Source organism: Stegostoma tigrinum, chromosome 14, assembly GCF_030684315.1.
Source record: "Stegostoma tigrinum isolate sSteTig4 chromosome 14, sSteTig4.hap1, whole genome shotgun sequence".
Classification (NCBI taxonomy): Eukaryota; Metazoa; Chordata; class Chondrichthyes; order Orectolobiformes; family Stegostomatidae; genus Stegostoma; species Stegostoma tigrinum.
Window position 1 is genome coordinate 48,214,631 of NC_081367.1, and position 19,371 is coordinate 48,234,001.

At 41.0% G+C, this 19,371-nt stretch overlaps 1 protein-coding gene across 2 annotated transcripts in view; it reads right to left on the reverse strand.

Moving 5' to 3' along the window:
* Positions 1–19,116, reverse strand: part of chrnd (cholinergic receptor, nicotinic, delta (muscle)) — a 41,567-nt gene extending 22,451 nt beyond the window's left edge. For both annotated transcript variants that reach the window (XM_048542915.2, XM_048542914.2), the window contains exons 1-4: positions 18,972–19,116; positions 13,708–13,853; positions 9,417–9,461; positions 7,001–7,110 (exon numbers count right to left, since the gene is read on the reverse strand). In XM_048542915.2, coding sequence (XP_048398872.1) covers positions 7,001–7,110; positions 9,417–9,461; positions 13,708–13,853; positions 18,972–19,047 — 377 coding nt within the window. In that variant the 5' untranslated portion in view covers positions 19,048–19,116. The remainder of the gene's footprint in view (positions 1–7,000; positions 7,111–9,416; positions 9,462–13,707; positions 13,854–18,971) is intronic.
* Between the last annotated feature and the right edge of the window lie 255 nt (positions 19,117–19,371).

The window sequence follows — 19,371 nt, forward strand, 5'->3', positions numbered from 1 at the left end:
AGGGTCCTGCCATTGACTATATACTTTTGACCTCTATACTATATTGTACATGCGACCTCCCAGAATGCATCTCCTCACGCTTGTTTGGATTAAACTCTAGCTGCTATTTCTCTGTCTGACTGATCCATATCTCGCTGTATCTTTTGACAAGCTTCATCAATATCCACAACTTCATTCATTTTCATTATCTAGAAACTTACTAAACAGAACACCTACATTTTCATCCGCATCATTTATATATTTTACAAGTAACAGAGGTCCTCCAATGCTAAACCTTGTGGAACACCACTCCAGTCAGAAAATCACCCCTCCACAGCTACCCTCTGTCTTTTATGACCAAGCCAATTCTGTACGCGATTCACCAACTCACAATGGTTTCTGTGTGACTTAATCTTCTCGACCAGCCTGATATGAGGGACCTTCTCGAATGCTTTAGTAACATCTATGTAAACATCCTCCACTGCCATACCCTCTCAATTATCTTCATCACATCCTCAAAAAATTCAATCAAATTTGTGACAAGACCTCCACTGCACAAAATGGTGCTGACTATCCCTAATAAGCCCATTCTTTACCAAATGTGAGTAAATCCTGTCCCTAAGAATCTTGTGGGGGACCTGCACATCTGCCAATGTGGCATACTGCATCCACTGTACCCATTGCATCTTCCTCTCCATTGGGGAAACCAAGTGAAGGTTTGAGGACCGCTTTACAGAACACGTACGCTCAGTTTGCAATAAGCAACTGCACCTCCCAGTCATGAACCATTTCAACTCCCCCTCCCATTTCTTAGATGACATGTCCATCCTGGGCCTCCTGCAGTGCCACAACGATGCCACCAAAGGTTACATGAACAGCAACTCATATTCTGCTTGGGAACCCTGCAGCCCAATGGTATCAATGTGGATTTCACAAGCTTCAAAATCCCTCCTACTGCATCCCAAAACCAGCCCATCTCGTCCCCACCTCCCTAACCTGTTCTTCCTCTCACCTATCCCCTCCTCCCACCTCAAGCCGCACCCCCATTTCCTTCCTACTAATCTCATCCTGCCCCCTTGATATGTCCGTCCTCCCTGGGCTGACCTATCCCCTCATTACCTCCCCACCTATACTCACCTCTGCAGGCTCCATCCCCACCCCTTTAACTTGTCTATCTCCTCGCCACCTATCTTCTCCTCTATCCATCTTTGATCCGCCTCCCTATCGCTCCCTATTTATTTCAGAGCCCTCTCCCCATCCCCTTTTTCTGATGAAGGGTCTAGGCCTGAAACGGCAGCTTTTGTGCTGCTAAGATGCTGCTTGGCCTGCTGTGTTCATCCAGCTCCACACTTTGTTACCGAAGAATCTTCTCCAATAATTTCCCTATCACTGATGTAAGGCTTACCAATCTATAATTTTGTAGATCCACGTTGCCCTTCTTAAGCAAAAGAACAATTTTGGCAATTCTCTAGTCTTCTGACACCTTATCTTTGGCTGAAGAACATAGAAAGACCTCTGTCAAAGCCCCAGCAATCTCCTTCCTTGCATCCCTCAGTATCCTGGGATAGAACCCCTCAGGCAGTGGGAATCTACCTTAATCTTTTTAATGGCAGTCAACGCCTCCTCTTTCTTAGTAATGATATACCCTAGAATATCAACATACCCACACCTAATCTTACCATCATCCGTGCCCTCTTCTCCCGTGAATATTGATGCAAAGTACTCATTAAGGACCTCATCTATCTTTTGTGGTTCCATACATGAATTCCCTCGTTTGTCCTTGAGTGGACCTACTCTTTGCCTAGCTTCCTGCTTGCTCCCAAAATACGTATAAAATACCTTTGGATTCCCCTTAATCCTACGTGGCAAGAATATTTCATGGTCCCTCTTAATCACTTGTTTACGTTCTTTCCCATTCTCTTTATATTCCTCAAGGCTTTGTCTGATTTTAATTTCTTAAACCTTGCATATGCTTCCTTTACCTTTTTGACTAAACTTTCAATATCTCCTGTCATCCAGGGTTCCTGAATCTTGCCATCCTTATCTTTTATCCTCACAGGAACATGCTGGTGCTGAACTCCGATCAACAGACCTTTAACCAACAACCAGATGTCAGATGTGGATTAACCCTCAAACAGCTACTCCAAATGTAATTTCTCCAGTTCCAGCTTAATACTTTTGTAATTAACACTGCCTTCATTTAGCATTTTCACCTGGGGACGAGTCTTATCGTCATCCATAACTATTTTTGTTTATTCTTTGTGGGACATAGCTATTGCTATCTGGCCAGCATTTATTGCCTGTCTCTGGTTGCTCTTGAGAAGGTGGTGGCGAGCTGCCTTCTTGAAGCACTGTCGCCTATGTGTTGTACGTTGACGCACAATGCCCTTGGGGAAGGAATTCTAAACTTTTGATACAGCGACAATGAAGGAATGTTGAGTCACGATGGTGAGTAGCTTGGAACGGACCTTACAGGTGGTGGTGTTCCCATTTATCTGCTCTCCTTGTCCTTCCAGATAGAAGTGGTCACAGGTTTTGGAGGTGCTGTCTGAGGATCTTTGGTGAATTTCTGCAGTGCATCTTGTAGGTAGTACACACTGGTACTACTGAGGATCAATGGTGGAGGAAGTGGATGTTTGTGGATGTGGTGCCAATCAAGTAGATTGCTTTGTCCTGGATAGAGTCAAGCTTCTTGAATGTTATTGGAGTTGCACCCATCCAGGCAAGTGGAGAGTATTCCAAGACACAAAACGTGTGCCCTGTTGTTGATTGACAGGCTATGGGGGCGTCAGGAGGTGAGCTAGTCGCTGCAGTACTCCTAGTTTTTCACCTGCTCTTGTAGCCACTACATGTGGTGAGCCCAGTTGAGGTCCAGGTCAATGATAGCCCCAAGGATGCTGATAGTGGGGGATTCAACACGATTGTTGGTAACACCATTGAACATCATGAGGCACTGGTTAGATTGTCTGTTATTGGCAATGATTATAGCCTGGCACTGTGGGATGCAGTTGTTTACAGAATTGCTACAATAATGAAAGAAGCCATTCGGGGAGGGGGGGGGGGGGTTCATCAAGTCTACACTGACCTTGTAAAGGACATCCCAACCAGACCCAGCACCCCACCCAAACCCTGTACTTACCAAGGATAATCCACTTAACCTACACATTTTTAGACTGTGGGAGGAAACTGGAGCATCCAATGGAAACTCATACAAACTCGGGCAGAATGTATAGACTCCACACAGACAGTAACCCAAAGCAGTCCCTGGTGCTGTGAAGCAACAGTGCTAACCAGTGGGCTACCATGTTGCCTTTGTTACCTGCCTTATCAGCCCAATCCTGGATATTGTCCAGATATTGTTGCATTTGAACATGGGCTGTTTTAGTATACAGGAAGTTGCAAAAATTGCCAAACTTTGTGCAATCATTGGAGAATATTCCCACTTCTAACCTGATGAGAGAGGGATGTCATTGATGAAGCAGCTGAAGATGGTTGGGCCTAGGACATTACCCTGATGAACTTGTGCAGAGATGACCTGGAGCTGGGATTACTGGCCTCCAACAGCAGAACCATCTGTCAGGAATGACACTAACCAATAGATAGTTTGGTCCTGATACCCATTGCTTTGGGTCCTTAAGACCAACTTACTCAAATGCAGCCTTGATGTCAAGGGCTGTCACCCTCACTTCATCTCTGGAATTCGGCTCTTTTGTCCATGTTTGAACCCAGGCTGTAATGAAGTCAGGAGCTGAGAGACCCTGGCAGAACCCAAATTGGGCAACAGTGAGTATATTATTGCTAGCAGGTGCTGCTTGATAGCACTGTTGATGACACCTTCCATCACTTTATTGACGATCAAGAGTCGACTGATAAGGCCATAATTGACTCAATTGGATTTGTCCTGCTTTTGGTGTACATGATACAGCTGGGATATTTTCCACATTGTCAGGTAGATGTCATCATTGTAACCATATGGGAACAGCTTGGCTAGGGGAATGGCAAGTTCTGGAGCACAAGTCTTCAGTACTACTACCAGAATTTTGTCAGGACCCATAGACTTTGCAGTATCTAGTGTCTCCAACTTCTTATCAATATCAAATTGGCTGAGGGCTGGTATCTGTAATAGTAGGGACTACTGGAGGAGGCTGAGAATGATCATCCACTTGGCATTTTTGTCTGAAGATTGCAGCAAATGCTTCAGCCTTATCTTCTGCACTGAGGCGTTGGGCTCTTCCACCATCATGGATGGGGATATTTGTGGAATCTCCTCCACCAGTGAGTTGTTTAATTGGCCACCACATTCACAACAGGATGTGGCAGGATGGCAGAGCTTAGATCTGATGCATTATTTGCAAGATTGCTGAACTCTGTCTTTCATTTACTGATAATACAGTTTGGTATGCAATTAGCCCTGTTTAATAGCTTCACCAGGTTGTCATCTCGTTTTCAGGTATGCCTGGTGCTGCTCCTGACATGTCCTCCCATGGCTTGATGGTAATGGCTGGGTGGGGGATATGCTGGACCATGAGGTTACAGATTGTGCTTGTGTACAAATCTGCTACTGTTGATGGCCCACTGCACCTCATGGATGCCCAGTCTTATTTGCTAGTTCTGTTCAAAGTCTGTCCCATTTAGCACGGTGATAGTGCCAGGCAACACAATATATGTTATTCTCAACGTGACAGTTGGGGTAAAAGTGAGTTTTTCAAATTGGCAGGCTGTAACTAATGATGTGCCTCAGTGATGGGCCTTCTGCTGTTTGCAATAGGCATGGTTATTGCATGCGTTTAGAAGGAATGCAAACAGTGTGGAGGACACAAATTGAGACCTGCAAATTGAATGAGTGGGCAATAAGGTTACAGATGGAGTATGACATAGGAAAATGTAAGGGAATTCATTTGAAAGAAGGTATAGAATATCATAATATGTTTTAAATGGTAAATATACTTTTAAACTTTGCTATCCAGGGAAGCTGGTATGTTCTTGCACAAAGTTACAAATAGGTGAAGCAAGGAAGACAGGTGCTATGTTCATTTTTATAGCGAGGGGCTGCAGTATATGAATAGGGAAGTCCTACTAAAACGTACAGTACTTTGGTAAGACTAGACCTGACTGGAAAACTGTGAATGGTTTTAATCTCTTTCCAAAAGGAAAGATATACTTGCCCTGGAAACTCAACATAAAACATTCATCAGAATAATCTCTGGAGTGAATGTGTTGTCCTACGATGAGAGGCGAGTCTAATAGATCTATACTCTCTAAAATTTGAATGAGAGGTAAATTCATCGAAACTCATAAAGTTTTTAGCAGACTTGTCAGGGTAAATGCTGTGAAACTGACCCCTATCTAGAGAGTCTAGAAGTAGGAGCCATCATCTGAGAATAAAGAGTCAATAATTTAACATGATGGGGAGAAATGTTTTTACTAAGAGGGCTGTGTATCTTTAGTTAGTCTACTCACAAAAGAACTGTGTATGCTTAGTCATTGTATATATTCAAAGCTGAGTTTAATAAGTTTTGGGACCTCAGGTAGGAAAGTGAAGTGTTGGTCAAAGATGAGTCTTGACCTCACTAAAGTAGGCTCCTGAAGGTGTATGGCCTAGTTTAGTTCCTATTTCTTATATTCTTTTAAGAGACATGTAACTTTCCATCAAAGCGTCAAAGGCTGGTGATAGTGATTCATTTGTGAGAACATGCTTGCAACATTCCTGGAGGTGACCATTCCCTTATAACTGCAGAATGCTTCAGCCTTGCAAGATGACACCACATGGTCTGAAAAGCAAACTACTTCACACTTTCACGCTTGGTGCAGAATGTACCAAGTTGGTCTTAGAACACCACAGCAGCTTGAGGGAGGCAGGCAGGAAGAAAAACATAGCTTGCAATTATATAGCAGTTTACATGAGCTCATAGCTTCCCTAAAGAACTTTATATCCAAAGACATATTTCTGAATTGTAGCCACTGTAGAACTGCAAGAAACTCAGGTGTTCATTTTCCCCTAGGAAGGTCACATAAACAGCAATGCAATATTGTTTGTATCATATGTTTTATAGGTGTTGCTTTTGACTGAGCTGTTGAAAAAGACATGAGGAAAATTCATCCAGTTTTTTTCCAAACAGTGCTCTGAGAAGACAGAGAGGCCACTGTTTAATTCTGCATCTGAACCTTTTAAAATGAAGCATGGTGAAATTTACTGAGCCCCACCAGCTAAACCACAGCCTGCAACTTTGCATGCAATTGAAATCAACCAATTGAGAATATCAGACAGCTGGCTTACACTGTTCTGATAAGCTATCTCTTACATGTAAGGCTGTGCTGGTGCTGCTGAGGTTTTAAGAGCATACAAACAAGGAATAGGAGTAGGACATCTATCCCCTTAAGCCTCCTTCACCATTCAATAAGATTATGGCTATTTAGATTTTAACTTCAATTCTACCCTCCTGCATTTCACCAATTATCTTTCATCCTGTTAGTAGACCAGAATCTATCTACGTGTTCCTTAAAAATATTTAAAGATGTTACAACACTGTCTTTTGAGGAAGGGAGTTCTGAAGACTCACTTTGAAGACTTTGACAGGAAATATAATCCCTTATCACTGTCTTAAGTGGGCGACATTTTATTTTTAAATTATGACTCCCAGCTCTAGATTCTCACACAAGGAGAAACACCCTTTCAACATCCACACAGTGAAATCTTTTCAGGATCCTATATTCATCAATTAAATCAACTCTGACTGTGCTAAACTCCAGAGGATACAGGACTAGCCTGTCTAGCCTCTCCTCGTAAGGCAATCTGCTTGTTCCAGATATTAGTTTAGGTAAACCTTCTTTGAATTGCTTCCAATGCACTAACATCCTTCTGTACATACAGTGACCGGTATCTCCAGATATGGTCTAAACAACTGAAAAAAATGTTGCTCTGTTAGTGTAGCTCTGCACTTCTCAGTTTAACATACATTATTTCTCATGAGCAGAAACCATCCACTTCTCCCAAAGAGATTGATGTAATGAATTTACATACTTGTTTTCTAGGACAATGTCCGGTATCCACACTAAATTGGGGGGTAGACGGATTATTTCAATTCCGCTATATTCAGATACATTCCAAGTAAGCCGTTTATCATGCCATCCCTGGAACAAAAGAAAAATGAAAGTCGGCCTTATCACTAACTGAATTGGGAGCTAAAATAAAAAATCAGGTAATTGAGTGGGATTTTACAGTCCTTGCCAGTTTGTAAGATGCAGTGTGTGGTTTGTCCACCCCCCTGACTGGTCTACCATTTTATTATGGGGGTGGAGCTATTGGACAGTCCACCAGTCCTTGGGCCCATTGAGGTCCTTAAATTGCCATTAATATCTACTGGACTACCCATCACATCCCACCAGTATTTTATCTCCAACAGGGGCAGCCACACTATGGACGGAGACCAATGCTGAACTTTAGCTGAGTGGACAAAGCGTGGTACCTTTTTTGGGGGTTCCCCTTTGGCCATTGCAGGAATAATCCCAGGCCATATACTCAAATAGTTGTCCCATTGACCTGTTGTACCTGACCTACCAACATGTCACTCCCCTTGATGGGGCCTGTTCAACATCTCTTAGCACTTTTGGTTAAGAAAAATCTATTGATGGATAGGGGTCTTTGGCCGCACTGGAAAACTTTAACAGGAGGTTCCCTGGAGAAGGGAGCACATGTGAGTATTCAGGCATAAGATTTAAAACTGTGAAATATGGGACAAACTGCATCTCGGCAGCAATTAACCAGGGACATGGAGCAATCAATTTGAATACAGCATTGTCTCCTCGGGATAGGGTCCTTCACCACTGGACGCACCACACTGACAAGACTTTTGAAACTTGAAATAACTTTGGAAAGCACTAAATGTTTGAACAACCATAACAACAGCCTAAAGAAATCAACCAACAATTAACGTGTAAGTAGATGATAATTCCTTCTTGAGAGCATTGAGGTATACTAGGGATGAATTGAATTGAATTGCCTCTATTGTAACATGTACTCAAATGAGTACAGAGGAAGGTTTATACATCATTACTTACAGTGCCATTTTAGATACAAAGGTACAGCTTCTTCAGTTATAAGATCTTAGAAAATAGAGAAATAAGAAGCCTGGCATTGCAGAAATAAAAGTTCAGAACGATGGTCTTCCAACCCAGACCACTCTGGCACCTAGACTCTAGGCTGCACCAGACCCTGGTTCCAGACCGCACTCGGCTTCACCTTGAGGTTCATGAGGCTGGGAGATTGCTCTGGAATTGCCCGAGACCAGGAAACCATGCTGACTACCGGAAGACTGCTACGCCATGCTGGGAGACTGCTACACTAGGCCTGGAGTACACTATACCAGGTCGGGAGGCCACTACACCAAACTGAGAGGCCACCATAGGAGGGCACTACACCAAGCCAAGAGGACCTCTTGCCGTGTCTCTGCTGAGGCCGGATAGTTGAGGGAGAAGGAGGTTTGTTGGTGGTGATGGTTCTTGCTGCTTAACTTAACATGTCCCGCCATGCAAGATTATAGCATTATGTTCTGTCTGCCCAGTATACTTCTGATGGATGTTGACTGCACATGCTGTGCATCTGGCATGCTTTGAGGTTGGAGTACAAATGCATGGACATCAGTCACCCCATTTCTCTCCAAATGGTACCTGTAGCACCCAAACAGCGGATGCCACCAAGTCCAATTTCACACTCAAACTCTTTCAACAATATTAAAAGAAGAATAAATATTTCCTTTGACACCTAAATGTTGACGTCTATATATAGGTGGGAAAATGTATTGTGTTGGGGAGTTTTGTAGTTAGATGTTAATTGGGAAATGTTCCCCAGGATAAAGGTTTGGAACACACTCCTTATATCATGGTGAGAGAGGTTTCATTCAAAGATCAATGCGATGAAATCACATTGTCCAGTTGTAAATATAAAAATGTTGCATGCATTGCATTTCTCTTTCTGGCATTTTAGTGATAATTATTAATTGTTTACTAAAAATAGCTTAATATTTTCACAAATATAGGTCATCAAATTTCATACGCTGACATTAATGAATACATTCTATAGTGAAAATTTGATTAGTGATTTTAGTCAGCCATTTTTGAACATGTTCAATGTTAGGGATTGACTGGAGGAGCAGAGAGGATGAAGTCGACGGAGAAGGAAAGATGAACTTTTGAAGCTGTTTCAGTTTTAGTAGTGTCAGTTTGTTATTAATTTATTCAAGCTTTTACCATTTATATGATTTATTTAGTCATTTATTCCATAATCCAAGATGGCTCCGGAATGTGACAACATTCTCCATTTTTCATTGTACCTGGGTACGAGTGACAATATTATATAAATCTAAATATAAACCTAATATCCAGGCAAACATGATGAAAAGAGAACTCAAATATGCTACATGCTTGATTCTTTTACTCACATGATCAATCCACACGTTTGTAGTCAGTGTCTCATCAGCTTCTTTCTATAAGGAATTGAGAACACAGAAGTACATTTGAGGTGTTATATATTAAAAACGCTTCATTCAGTAAGTTTAAAATGCTAAAGCAAGTTACATACGTTAGCACTTCACAATGCCAGTTCCAATTGCTGCTCAAAAACCCTGTTTGGTTTAAAGGAAAACTCTCCCAGCGCAAAAGGTATTTTCCTTGCCAGACTGCATCAATAGTTTCTTGTGCATTCATAACAGTATATTTATATTGGCTTTGATCCCTCAATCCTTGCAAACTACCTATTTATCTTCAATAAAGACCAAAGAACAGCGGATGCTATAAATCAGGAATAAAAACAAAGTTGCTGGAAAAGCTCAGCAGGTCTGGCAGCATCTGAGGAGGAGAAAACAGAGTTAACGTTTCGGGTCCGGTGACTCTTCCTCCGAACTCAGATTCCAGCAACTTTGTTTTCATTCTTCTTCAAGCTTATTTCCTTCTCCAAAGTCACTGAACTTGCTGATATCTCCCAGAACATTTTTTCCTTTCCAGAACTCCATACTCCAATCAATTTTCTGCTTTCGCTACAAAACTGAAGCAGCTCTCATTTAAGCAGTAAATGACAGCCTATATGATTGTGACAATGATAAAATAACCCTCCTTGTGCTTCTCAAACTGTACGCAGCTTTTGATATGGTTGTCAGTCCATCTTCCTTCAATATTTGGGACTGGGCTGAATTTTCTCAGTTCCTGGACTATGTGGGCAATAATGAATCACCTGTAAAAATTTGGCGAGATCTGAAAAGTGAGATTTTCGATGTCAAGAGAAAAGCCTGATTTTCCACCCATGATTTGAACAGCCAGATGAGAATCTTAGTGGTGAGTGGCAAGAGGCCCATTTGTCTGAATTTATATCTCATTAGAACCTAATCACAGCTGATTTTCAATTTTGTCATAGAGCAGAGAGAGGTTATATGGTGACAATTCCTGACATGAAAGTCAGAGCAAGCACCTGGCTGTTCCAACTCACTGTTTGCTCCTCCCCATCTCCAAAACTCCTTGAAATTAAGGCCATCTGATTTTCTACTGCCATAGCTTAATTTGTTCAAACATCTGTCAGCATAGTCCTCACTAGCCCGAGCAATGGCTCACTTTTAAAATCCACATTGTCATGCTTCAATTTCCCCCCTAGGCCTCACTACTCCCTGCTTCTGAAATGTTCTTCTGCCCTAGAACACTTCATGATATTGATATTCCTCCAAAATGGCTTCTCACATCCAATGGTGATCTGACATAATTGTTGGCTGTATCTTTGTTAGGCCATAAACTCAGGAATTTCCTCCTAAGTTTCTCTAGCCTGCTTCCTCCTTTTAAGATGCCCCTTAAAGCTTACCTTTTCAACTGAGCTTTTGGTGACTTGTCATAACATTTCCCCATGTGGCTAGAATGAAACTTTACCTTGTAATGGTCCTGTGAAGTACCTTGGATTGGTTTATTGGGTACAGGTGCTATAGAAATACAAGTTCTAGTATGGAGCTGTAGAATGATTGCATGAGAAATAGAATACACTAAACAAGTCGTAATGACAGGCATAGATAGAGTGGATAGTCAGAGGCTTTTTCCCAGGGCGGAAATGACTATTTCGAGGGGGCATAATTTTAAGGTGATTGGAGGAAAGTATAGGGGAGATGTCAGAGGTAGGTTCTTCACACAGAGAATTGTGGGTGTGTGAAATGCGCTGCCCGCAATGGTAGTGGAGTCAGATACTTTAGAGACTTTAAGCAACTCTTGGATAGGCACATGGAGGACAGTAAAATGTAGGGTATGCAGAGTAGATTTATCTCAGTTGGATAATAGATCAGCACAACATTGTGGACCAAAGGGCCTGTACCGTGCTGTACTGTTCTATGTTCTACATTCTATGCTCAGAGGAGGCACAGAAGTTAAAAAATGGTAAATGCCTGATAGTTTGAAAGAATTTTATTCTACAGTGGGATAATTTCTGTGTCTCTCAATTTTACAGTATTTTATCAGGGCCAACAAGGTTACATGATATCTAATGTTGTGTAGTTTTGTAAAGTCAACTCATTAGTATTGCTAGAATACCTGCACACATTGGCCCAAGTCAGAAGTCACACAACACCAAGTTATAGCCCAACAGGTTTATTTGAAATCACAAGCTTTTGGAGCACTGTCCCTTTGTCAAGCAATGACCTTATCCACCACAGACAAACTCTGGCACCTCCACATGCATTGACCCAAACAAAGTAGGCCCAAAACATGGGCAGCATGATAGCACACTGGTTAGCGCTACTACCTCACAGCACCAGGGACCTGGCTTCGATTCCAGCCTTGGATGACCGTATGGAGTTTGCACATTCCTCCTGTGATTATGTGGGTTTCTACAGGTACTCCGCTTTCTTTCCACAGTCTAAAGATGGGCAGATTTGGTGGATTGGCCATGCTAAATTGCTCTGTAGTATATAGGGATGTGTAAGCTAGATGGATTCACCATAGAAAATTTGGGGTTAAGGGCTCTTTGGAGGTCAGTGCAGACTCAATGAGCTTAATAGCTTCTATCTGCACTACAGAGAATCTATGCTGTAAAAAATGTCACAGATCAGAAACAAAGGAGAACAAACTCAATACAAATAAATAAAATAGTGTCTTATGAGAAGTCTAGTGTCATAGAATGTTATCCATTGTTTGATGGGTGCTGGCAATAGTAGTCAACCTCAGCACTCTACAGTTACAAATATAAGATATAGGACCCTTGCAATTATTCTATCATTTAAGAAAATTGTGGTTGATCCTTGATCTCTGCTTTGTCTCTTGAAATCCAAATCTCATGAATGTCTTTGAGTCTAAAATTCTACTAGTCTCAGCCTTAACCTCATCAAAATCATTCAAAACCGTCTGGAATCAAGAATTCTGAAGATTTACAGACTTTTGAGTGAAGGTATTTCTTCTCATCTCAGTCTGAATGGCCACCCTCTTACCCTGAGACTGACCTGTGGCTCTAACAGCCTCTCAGCATCTACCTCATCAAGGCATCCTTAAGTCTTATATCTTTCAGAAAGATTACCTGTCATTTTTCAAACATCAGAAAGTACAGACCCTATTTATGCAATCTTTCTTCATGGCCCAGTCCTCATCCCAGAAGCCAACTAAATGCATTGCACTTGCAGGACTTTTTATTGTTATCATTATTGTTGACTTAGAAATAGGTGTGAAGAAGAACAGCAAATAATACTGAGTGCGCTATATAAAGAATACTCAATAGAACAATGAAACAAATGGGTGGCACATGAATGCTTTGCACAAAGTTTTGATAAGCTGTCTACACTTGCTGCTTGCCCATCCCAAATAGAAATCATGCCTTATCTTGTATTTGACTGCCATTACCCTGCATAATCCTCAAATCCTTTGACGTTTTTAATATGTAAAAGAAGCCCATCGACCTCAATCTCGAAGCTACTCAATGAAAGAGCATCCACTGCCCTCTGGGCTGAAGATTTCTAAGAATTAACCACTGTCAGTGAAGAAATTCTTCTTATCTCAGCCCTAAATAACCTAACATTATTCTAAGGCTGTGTGTGCTGGTTCTAACCACCCCATCCACCAGAAGAAACATCCTTCCTTTATCTACACTGTCAATTCCTGTAAGAATTGTTTTAGGTTGGAAGGAGATCATTTCTTTTACTTGTAAATTTCAGGGTATAAAGGCCCAATCTGTTTAATATTTCCTCATAAGACAATCCCTCAACTCCAGGAGTTAGCTTTAGCAAATTTTCATTGCACTCACACTGTGGCAAATATATCCTTCAGTAGGTATGAAAACCAAAACAGCACACTATACTCAACGTGTGGTCTAACTAAGGCTCTATATGATTGCAATAAGACATCTTTACTCGGATATTCAAGTCCTCTTGTAATAAAGGCCAATGTACCTATATATATATAGTCTTTCAAGAGCTCCTATGCAAGTACAATATCCTTTGTACGTAATTTTTATGCTACCCTGGCACAGATTCTGGCTAAATCTACCAGATATTCATTTAATATTATTTGTTATCATGAAGTTTATTGAGAGAAATAAAATATGATTAATGTGTGGAAGAGTACGAGCAGACTGTTTGAGTGCTGACAGCTTGCTTTTTAAAAGTTAGCACTTTACTATGCAGAAATGTGACATTGTAATTTGCTTCACTGAATTAGTAATTTGTACATATTATGTTTGTGGATTCAGGAGCCAATGCCCCTCAATTACTGTTAACTTACTAATGAAATGAGATTGGAGAGAGTTAAACCCAACGAAATCTTCACCACTTCATTCTTATGCTCGACTGGCCGCACATCTTTATTATACTTTCTGACTTCAAAAAGATCATGAATCAACCTCTCTTCGTCATTCCTACCGGAACACCCTGCAGATTAAAACAAAGAGCACAAATAATGTTGAATGTACATATCTTCCAGGCCAGCCTGTTTGGAGATGTTACTGCACACATCTGAGAAAGAGGTAGGATTTGAACCCAGGCCACTTTTAGGGACACTACCATTGCACCACACAAACCCTTTGTGTTTGGGATGCATGTAACCATCTTCTCAACAGTTTAAATATCTTTATCAACACAATGCCTAGAACATCTGTACTTTGTGACTTAAAAGGAAACTATGAGGAATCTCACATAAAATAAAACAATATCAACACCAATATATTTCATATTGGATTCTAATTTACAGACTCAACAACAATTAAGCTTTAATTAACCTTCCGCTGCAAAATGGTTTCAGACGATTAAATACCGATTCAACTGAAACATGTTTACTGAACAACAATTATAACTTTATTATTTAATAGATGACAGTTCCAACTTAACAGCAGGATAAACTATAATGCATTACATGGAATGACGTACCTACCCTTATAATGGTAAGCAACAGGAAGCCCTTTTGCATGAATTTGCTTATCATGCATGCTCATTAAAAGGCTATCTCACCAGAATCAAGTTACCCTTCCATTTAACTTCTTTTAAACTGAGCAATCAGTGTCTTCAGATTCCCAATTATTTGTAAGAAGTGTTCAGCAGGCAAGATATTGTACTTGCTGGACTTTAGAGTCATAGAGTAATGCAACATGGAAACAGACATTTTGGGCCAAACTGGTTCATGCTAACCATGATGTCCACTCAGCTGGTTCCAATTGCCTGCATATTGTCTATATCCCATTAAACCCTTCTCATCCATGTACCTGGCCGAATGTCTTTTAAATGTTGCTCATGGGCCTGCCTCAACCACTTTCTCTGGCAACCGATTCCATAAATGAACCACTCTCTGCATGAAGATGCTGCTGCTCAGGTCCTTAGTAAATGTTTGCCCTCTCACTTTAAACCTATGCCCTCTAGTTTTCAATTCCCCATCCCTGGGAAGAAGATGATATGCATTCATCCTATCTGTGCCTTTTATGATTTTAAACACCTCAATAAGGTCACCCTTATTGATATTGATACTGATAAGGTCATTCCAAAAGACCATAAAACCATAAGATATAGGAGTGGAAGTAAGGCCATTTGGCCCATCAAGTCCACTTCACCATTTAAATCATGGCTGATGGGCATTTCAACTCCACCTCCCTGCACTCTCCCCGTAGCCCTTGATTCCTTGTGAGATCAAGAATTTGTTGATCTCTGCCTTGAAAGCATCTAAAGTCCCGGCCTCCAGTGCACTCTGTGACAATGAATTCCACAAGCCCACCACTCTCTGCCTGAAGAAATGTCGTCTAATTTCCATTTTAAATTTACCCCATCTAATTTTAAGGCTGTGCCCACGGTCTCCTCCTAGTCTCCCCGCCTAACGGAAACAACTTCCCAGCATCCACCCCTTCTAAGCCACACATTATCTTGTAAGTTGCTACTAGATCTCCGCTCAACCTTCTAAACTCTAATGAATACAATCCCAGGATCCTTAGCCGCTCATCATACATTAAACCTACCATTCCAGGGATCATCCGTGTGAATCTCCGCTGGACAAACTCCAGGGCTAGTATGTCCTACCTGAGATGTGGGGCCCAAAATTGGACACATTATTCGCCTATATTCCAAGGAATGAAGTCCTATCCTGGCCAACTTCTGCCTATAACTCAGGCCTACTAGTCCTGGCAACATCCTCATAAATCTTCTTTGCACACTTTCCAATTTAACTATGTCTTTCCTTTAACAGGATGGCCAAAACTGTACACAATACTCCAAGTGCAGTCTCACAAACGACTTATACATTGGGTCCCAACTCTTATACTCAGTGCTTTGACTGATGAAGGCCAACAAGCTAAATGCCTTATTCACCACACTGTCTACTTGTAACATCGCTTTCAATAAACCATGTATATGTACTCCTAGGTCCCTCTGTTCCACAACTCTCCTCAGGACCTTGCCATTTACTGTATAAGTCCTACCTTGGTTTGGTTTTTCAAAGTGCAACACCTTACAACTATCTGCATTAAATTGCATTTTCCAATCCTCAGCCCACTTCCCCATCTGATCAAGGTCCCTCTGTAATTTTTGATAACCTTCCTCACTATCAACTATACCTCCTAATTTTGTATCATGTCTTCAACATAAACATCCAGATCATGTATGTAATTAGCAATTAACAGAGATCCCTGTACCGACACCTGTGGTACACCACATTTTACAGGAGTCATTGCAGGGGTTCAGGAAATGTAGGGGGTGGGCGGAAGTGGTGCCACACAGGGAGGGATTCTCAGCTCCAGAACTTCCTGCTTTTATTTCACAACTTCCCCAAAACTGTCAAGAAATTTCTCTCCCTTTGGCTTGTTGTGAAATGAAAGTATTGTAATGATTAAGATCAGTTGGCAGTAGTCTGGGTTGCGTAGGGCATGGATGATGACAAATGGAAGTAGACTGAAGTATAGTGGAGAAAGGCTAAGGAGCATCTTCCTGGCCAAGTGAGGCAGCCAGACCAGGGAAAGGTGAAAGATCAGAAAGTTTAGCTGCAAGTGTCCACTTTAAGAACCTAATAAAATAAGATAAAGATAACATGTGTGCTGCTTCGGCCTTGTAAAGAATGAATGTTTATGCAGGTACCCTGTAAAAATGGTGGCCAAATCTTCAATGCTGTGTGATTATGGTTCATTGTCTGATCCAGTCATAAGGTTTGCTTTGCCACTCATGTGCACTTCCTTCTCAACAGCAATAAAGTCTGGACACCACATGCAATGTCTACATCTCTTGACAGAATAAAATAATTGTGATGAAAAGATAAATGAGAATGATTCCAGGTCGAGGAACTTCAAGTATGTAGATAGGTTGAAGAAGCTGGGGCTTTTCATAGAGTAATGGAGGCATACAGCATGGAAACAGACTCTCCCATGAAGCAAGGAAGATGAGAAGAGACTTGTTAGAGGTACTCAAAATCATTAGGAATCTGGACAAGGTAAATGAGTGAAACTGTCCCCTAATTTGAAAGAATTGAGATTCAGGTGGCACAAGTTTAAGGTAATTGACCAAAAAATAGCAATGAAAATATGAGGAGAAACCTTTACAGAGCAACATGTGGTTAAGATCTGGAATGCACTGCCTGAGATTGGGATAGTGACAGGTTCAATTGAGACATTCAAGAGGCAATTTGTTTAATATTTGAAAAGGAAGAATGTGCAGGGTAACAGAGAGAAGGTGAGGGAATGGCAATTGGTACGTTGTTCACTCAGAGACCTGATACAGATGGACTGAATGACCACTTTCTCTGCTGTAACAATTCTCAACCCCCAACTCTGACCACTGCCCACCATATCGTAGAAATATCCCAGGCTCTGATACAGCATGAGTCCCATGACACCACCAAAATTACATTGCCATGAATATTTACTACTGCTTGGCCATAAAATATGAAGTAAATAATGAAGTTAATAAACTTTATTAAGTCACTGCCAGTGGGTTAGCATTGCTGTTCAAAGTTGCTGAGGAAAAGCAAGAGGAGGTAGCAATACATCAGGGAACCAGCAAAATGTGAGTTCGTCTAATATTGAACAATATCTTTACTGTACTTCAGAGTCATCATGAGGTATCACACAAACACAATTACTCTGCTTGAAGATTTAGGACCTTCAGCAACACTATTATGTCCTCTCAGAGCAAGGCATTTGTTTTGTGATTTTCTTGTTGTTCATCATTTTCATAACTGAGAAACAACATGGGTAAACCTAAAGAATTTCAACAGTTTCTCATTGATATAACACCCAACTCTCTCCTCTGGCCAGTTGATGGTTTCCATCTTTTTGTCAGCCTCCAACCTATTGCCATTTCCAGCCTGTTGCCAGTTCTGTTCTGCATGACATCTGCCTGTTACTAGCTCCTAGTCTCTTTTCAGCTGCTGACAGATCTGATCTGCGACTACACTCCATCCTGTTGTAATCCCCAATCTATTGCCATGCTCCTGCTTCTTGCCAGCCCTGGCCTGCTGTTGACAGCCTGTCTCTGAGCTGTGATCCTGTCATGGTTTTGGCTTGTTGTCAGCTCTGGCCTAGCGCTGGAATGTTGTCAGGCTCCTGTCTTCACTTAGCTCCAGAATGTTGCATTCCAATGGTGGTCTAATTATCCATTGCCTGTTGTGAGAACATTTTGATGCTTTTTATACAGCAATGAGATCTGGATCTTTTAATATTCCAACTACAGTTAGCCAGATTTTGCTGTTTGTACTTCAACGCTTCCTACAGGGTAAAGATTTCTGGATAGTGTAATGATATACATGGACTGCTGGAATCTTTTCCTGCTCTCCTGTCCCAAGACTCTTTGGGATTTATATCTATTTGATTGTCCTATGTTTGTTTTAATTTCATTCCTTGGCTCATTTTCCCTGTTGTTATAATTGCACTTATAAGTTCATTTTCTCACTATTACTTAAAATAGTAAAGCTGTCCTAAACATATGATAAAGATTGGTGATCACTTTTAAAAAGTAGTATTCATTACTTAGTTAGTAATCACAGCTTAACAGAAAGCTGTTGATCATCCTCAAATTGAGCAAAATCCGCTTCAAAAGAAAGGAGCTGTGGCACACAATTTCCTTTGTGGCTTCTCTTCAGCTATGCCTTTTGACAGACATTAAGAAGTACACTTATGAACTCAATTGGTTAGCATCAACTCATGAACATTGATGAAATGTAAGTGTTATTCATGTTAAAATTGTTAGATGCTTAAGGACTACCGGAATAAATTGGAGCAAGACTTAGATTCACAAACAACTGCACCCAGGCTTTGTGCGGTTCTGCCAATATCACAAATTCAAATTTTTAAAATGCAGTTACAACTACTTATCTAAATTTTTGGGCAGGTCATTTAGTAGAAAAACATATAGTTGTACACCGCAAAGCTCTTACAATTAAAAGAACATTTCGACTGAAATAGTATTAAAACAACCTCTCCTTTAATATCCACATCAAAGAACAATGCTAAGTCAATTCAAACGTTTATCACTATCACTGAAAAATTGCATTGAAACTTTCTCCGGAAACAAGGCATGGCTTACCTGTATAAAACACGCAGATAATGAGAAGATAAATGGTGTGAATATTCCCCATTTGGATAAGCACAATTCTGAACATAAAAGCTACATGTGCATTTGGCAGCTTGTAACAACTTTGTCTGAAGGACACAAAGAGTCTGAAATCTAGTTCAGGGTGAAACTGACAGAAACAGCTGTCATGGATAGAATTAGTATAGACTCACTTCCAAGTGAAAGATCTCAAATCTCACAGCATGTGTCTGGTATCAGTTGTGATGCATATTTCATCCGAATGCCATCTCTGATTACACAAATCAGTGCTCACATTCTCTTCATGGTTGGTAGGACAGGCTACCAAAAAACTTGCTCATGGCACAGGGAAGTCCATATTGAAATTTTGTATTCTTCGTAAGTTCCTGATGTG